This window comes from Lolium perenne, chromosome 6 (genome assembly GCF_019359855.2).
Source record: "Lolium perenne isolate Kyuss_39 chromosome 6, Kyuss_2.0, whole genome shotgun sequence".
In the NCBI taxonomy this organism is placed as follows: Eukaryota; Viridiplantae; Streptophyta; class Magnoliopsida; order Poales; family Poaceae; genus Lolium; species Lolium perenne.
In genome coordinates, this window is record NC_067249.2 from 119,114,143 (window position 1) to 119,119,544 (window position 5,402).

General features: G+C 46.1%; 1 protein-coding gene across 2 annotated transcripts; it reads left to right on the forward strand.

Annotated features, from left to right (window-relative positions):
• Positions 1-1,332: 1,332 nt before the first annotated feature.
• On the forward strand, positions 1,333-4,954 carry LOC127319544 (uncharacterized). 2 transcript variants are annotated; one of them, XM_051349512.2, is made up of 4 exons: positions 1,333-1,436; positions 1,527-1,881; positions 3,453-3,559; positions 4,883-4,954. In XM_051349512.2, the coding sequence occupies exons 1-3, from the start codon at positions 1,428-1,430 to the stop codon at positions 3,488-3,490; spliced, it is 402 nt and encodes a 133-aa protein (XP_051205472.1). In that variant the 5' UTR covers positions 1,333-1,427; the 3' UTR covers positions 3,491-3,559; positions 4,883-4,954. The 2 variants fall into 2 exon arrangements, 1 of the variants encoding a protein (XP_051205472.1); XR_011747199.1 differs by having other exon boundaries at positions 1,339-1,430.
• The last annotated feature ends 448 nt before the right edge of the window (positions 4,955-5,402 follow it).

Here is a 5,402-nt window from a genome sequence, read left to right on the forward strand (position 1 = left end):
TTCAAAATTTGAGAAAAACCTACCTTGCCTAGTAATGCAAGTGGAGCATTCTGAAAATTCTTGTACTAGCTAGCTACTCTTAATATTTTCAAAATACTTTTTAAATACATCTCATTTCAAAAATTGTCATGGCCTTAGGAGTGATCCCAACTTGATATCTTAAGCCCTTATTTAAATAGCAACCCCGGTGCACCAAATTTTCCTCCATGATCTTTTTAACACCATCATCCCGTCTACCTAGTCATGCTTATACATTTTCTTCATGTGACCATGCACACACTCCCTCTTCTCTCTCCTTTCTCTTTATATGTTTTAGCCCTCTTAATCCCTTGGCTCTTGCATCATCAACATCATCTCCCTTCTATCTACTCCACCCATTTCACTTGGCGCTGGTCTTTTTTAGCACATGCAAAAGGTGAAGCCGGCCATGTTCATATATTTTTGCATATGGCCAAACCTCACCATCTCTCTCACTCTTTTATAAATCCATCAAAAACAATCAAGTGACCTAACCATCCGTATCAGCACACTTATTTATTCTACATTGTCCTTTGACAATTGTTTTGCTCCACTTTTGCTTGGCCATGGGGGAAGGCCGGCCATGTCTTGTGCATGGCAAGTGCCAACCCTCACTCTCTCTATTTCTTTATGGATCACCACAAGCCATCGACCTGCACCCTCCTGAACCCATCTTTGATTAACATTGCCTACCATGCTATAGTGAGCCCCTTGTCTCTAGTGCTTGGGAGGAAATGGGGGAAAGGAAAGACATGACCCATGATCCAAATATGGGCAAGATTTTCCTTGCTAAGCACCAGCACGAGCCTGCCCTCCTGCACGTCCGGAAGCACCACTCCACACCTCCCCGGGCCTCCTCTTGCTCAAGCTCGTACACCACAGCACCTCACCAACCCCCAACCCGGGACGAGCGCGTCACCACGGGCACGTCTCCGTCCCCAACCCCACGCCACCTCTCCGTGGCAAACGGCTCCGCCAAGAGATGGAGTAGAGCACCGCGGCCACCCTAGACGCCTTGCCTACCCGAGTCTAGCCCCATGCTCCTCGCTTCCCTCTGCCCACCTTTGGACCTTTCCGTCGAGCACCTGACAGGCGGACACAACAACTCAACGACCTTGGTTCCCCACGCAGCACCCGGCCATTAGCTACCTTACAAGGAACCCCGCACCACACGCTGCTGCTCCAGCACCGCCCCTCTCCGCCAACCCTTGCTGCTGCCCCTCTCCTTACTTGTCCGTGCACCCGGTGCACCACGAGTTCATGCAGTTCGTTTAAAGGCCCCAGGCCACCTCTCTCTTTCCCCCTTAACCACCAGACTCCTCCCTCACTCACCCAACACCACCCAAGCGTAGGGAGCCCGTCTCTCCCTCTATCCCTTGTTCATCGTCGAGCCCCACGGCAGACCGGCGATGGTTGCGGTCGCCATGCTTCACCTTTTCTCTCCCTCTCCGTTCCATGGACTTCACACTGAAACTCTCGTTCTGATGCTATTTCGATTTTCCTTGTAGTATCCTGTATCTGCCATCAACGATCCGTCGCTGTCGCTAACGAGCTCGTCGTGCCAGAGTTTGGGCGTGGAGCTCTCCGACACTTCCCAGGACCGGCGCGACCTCCCTGGCCCTCTCCGAGCCCCTGCTGCATCCCCACGACCTTCCCGTCGAGAACGCTGCGTCTCCGCTCCCTCTCCTTTGGAAACGCCGCGCTCGCTACCGACGACGTCCTGGAGCCGCCAGCTTGGCCGCGGCGCCGACCCGACCATCGCAGGATCCACGCCGTTCCGCGTCCAAACCGCTGCATCCCTGCTACCTCCGCTCGACCGCGACGTCGTCCTCCCGTCGTCCCGCATCGCGCCGAAGCCCCACGGTGAGCCTCTTTTTCGCTGTCGCAGAAAAACGCGGCGCCGCCGCCGTTCTGTCATGCCACGCCGCGCTCGTCGCTGATGCGCATATGGGCCGTCGGATGCGCATCCAGTGGCTGCATGCAGCCTAACTGCATGCATGGCTACAGGCCATCGGGCCCCGCATGCCGACATGGCGGGCCACATCCCTACCCGTTAAAAACCGCCTCTCCCGCGCAGCCTCGGTGGAGCTGGGCTGAATCTGGCCGAGCCCAGCATCCCCGGCCCGATTTCCTTTTTCTATTTTCCTCTTTTAAACCTGCCAGTAAATCCATGCCTAGCTTTTAAATCACCATAAATTCGTCAAAAGTCTAAAATTAATGATTCAAATTCGTGGATGCTCACAAACAAAATCTTGACCACAGGGAATTGCATGCATGTAGTTTAGTGTTGTAAATCTGTGCCAATAAATTAAATCCTATAATATTACAGATTAGGTATTTTATTTAGTGTGATCGTTGTAGTGGTCCTATCTGTATGAGGTCAATTTTGTTGTGAGTTAGATGTGAGTACCTTTCTTTTGGCACTGGTCCCAATTGCAGAAGCTTGCTGGTTATCAACCAGAGAGCTTTTATTTGAATTTTAATTTGAAACCTACAAACGAGTTTTGAGCAAACCAAAGTGCTACTTGTAGATATCATGTTAGGGTACATCTGTGCCAACGGAAATAATTTTCAAAGTGGTATTTGAATTCTGGGGTTTTATTACTCAAACAGGATACCTTTTCAGTATCTGATTTTTGTAAAATCATTTGCAAATCCGAAAAATGCCAAACCAGTGGGGTTAGCACAGATTTGGTATTATCTATCCATGGGTATGCTTGGCTCTGGTTGATTGTGCTCTGATACTGGTAGGATTAGTTTTTGAATGGCTCTGGTTACTGTCTTGTTTAAATTTTTTAAATTTTTTAAAAAATTATTTGCATGTGATTCTTGTGCAAGTGTATTATAAATGTTTTTAGCTTTCAGTAGGTATGCTGCATGCTTTTTTGTGACTCACAGAAAGATTTAGACCATTTAATTGGTCCCTAAGTCATTTCTAGTTTTATAAAAATCATAACTTTTGTTTTAAAAACCCAAATTTAGTGAATCCAATTTCTGTTGCTTTATAAAATCAAGTTTTACTCTCTGTGATTTTACCAAAAATTTGTGTGCAATATTATGGAGTGGCTGGTTAAATTGATGCTGGTGCTTAATTTACCCATAGGGCAATTGGGTTGTTTTTGTTTGAAATGTTTTGTAATGAACTTTGGCACCAGACCCTTTCTGGTGGTTTCCAAGATTCATTACCTACCAGTATTAGTGCGGATTATATATTGATGTGAGCTAGACCCTTTTTAACTTATAGTAGTTATGTTAAGGCCTTTTCGAGTAGCAGTAAAATCAGCCCCTTATAAATAAAATGACCATCTAGCCCTAGGTGCTATTTATTTTGTGTGTTTAGTGCCTCTGATTGAGTGGTTTGATACGGATTTTGTATGAGTGGTTGATGCTATGGCCATGTGTTGATTTTTCTCCCTTTTCTTTTGCGACATTAGAATGCGAACGCTATCGGAGAAGGAGAGGATCTTGGTGAGGATTTCGAAGAGGAAGAAAGAGCTGATGATTCATGAAGATGAAGTCCAGGGACATATAGCCAACAAAGGCAAGCCAACTCTTGATGCATCTCTGATCCTATATATCTTATTCTTGCACTATTACAGGTTTTATAAAAGTGCATGTCTTTTATTTATTTTGTCGGTGGTTAGTGCCACCCGAAGTTTTTATTGTTCCACCCTTAGGGTGCAGCCCTCGTTGGTACCTACTGATTCCACCTCCATTAGTGATATGGTGCTTATCACCTTGTCATCCTTGTCGCCATTTTTCGAAGAAGATTTGGACTATAGGGTGGGAGCCCTGGAAAAATATTTGTGAAAATTGTTTTCTAGCAAAGAGGTTTTTCTGGAAAACCTTGGAACGGGGTAGCCGTGCCCAAGTGTGGTTTTATGAAAGACAAAAAGGTTTATAAAAGGAATTGATGGAGGCAAATGGAGATGATAAGTTGTTTTCGAAAAACTTTGGTGACTAAGTACCTAACCGGACCTAGCCAGTACAACCACATTACCCTTTAGTGGGACGGGGCGTAGTGTAGTAGTTTGTCTCGCCTTAGTTTGGGTCCTGCAAATGTAAGGGGTAGTCCGAGCATGGACACCTATCGACCGTGGCCTTCCCGACGAACTGGGGACGCCTTTCCGTCTCAGACAGATGGCAGGGGTACAACCTATGGGCTCCCATTGAATAATGCCCCGCAGTTGGTCGCGGCATTCCGGAGGGTCGAGCTGGTCGGGGAATTTGCTACTCCTGGGTAAACGACCCCTCAGACTCTGGTGTTGGGAGGTACAACTCTAGGCGGCATGTCTTAGGCTAAGGTGAGCAGGCGAAAAACTACGATCGGGTACTTGTCGTGGCATATGTTATTATGCAGGGATGATACCCACACGATGAGTATTCGGATCTTGTGGGGAAAGTGTACAACCTCTGCAGAGTGTAGAACTATTCGAATAGCCGTGTCCGCGGTTATGGACGTGGGAATGGAAGCTGCTTGGCATTGAAGGAGTTTTGATTTATAAAGTTTTTTTTCTCAAAAATTGTTTCGGGAAAATGATGTCAATGGGATTGGTTGAAATGTACCTGAGAGGTACGGTGGAAGTTGGAAAGGTTTTGATGGCCATATAAGATGGCAGGAAAAGAAATTGGGTCACCCTTACCTATTAGTCTGCAAAATAAAATGGTTTACAAAAAGTTTTCAACAAAAATATAGATATGTCAAACTCTCGAGAGGAACCACCTCTCGCTCCTTGTCGCCCTAGTTTAGTGCCTGTTCCTTGCTACTGCCATATTGCATATCTTTTACTTCTCTCTAAGGTGGTTTGCGAGTATATTCAAACGTACTCATTGGCATTGTTGTCCTGGCTATTTACTTGGCCAGACTTTGAAGAGGAGTACTACGAAGAAGAGGAGTACGACGCCGAAGACGCGAACTAGGTCGCTCTCCCGATCACCACTTTGTAGGGTAAAGGCCTGACTTGGGTTCCACCGCTGTTTGAAGTCAAATAAATTCCGCTGCTGTTTGTTGAACTTTGGCCTTGATGGCCTATGATGTAAGACTTCCGTATTAATATTATTTCGGTATTGTAATGGATGATGTAATCTGGTATCAGTTCGGTTATGTATTCACGATGGAATGATCTTGGGATCGTGAAATTGTATGCATAACAGGAGTTCTGGACTGGTAAGTCCGGGGCCCCACAATTTGCCTCTACTTGTGTCTATTTTCTTAGTTCATGCTGGTACAAAGAGTACATTTACCTTGTGTTGCTTTACAGCCTATGAAAAATAGTGCTCTGGTTAGTCTGGTAATAAAAATAATTCTAATTGCTTGAATTAGATATCTTCAAAATGAGGCCATGGCATGAATGCTTTCCTTAGATCCTTAGTATATGGTACAA

What these genes read in the sequence shown, in the direction of transcription:
- LOC127319544 (XM_051349512.2), top strand. An exon ending in CATCGCGCCGAAGCCCCACG is followed by an intron (nt 1,882 to 3,452) that starts GTGAGCCTCTTT and finishes TTGCGACATTAG; the next exon opens with AATGCGAACGCTATCGGAGA.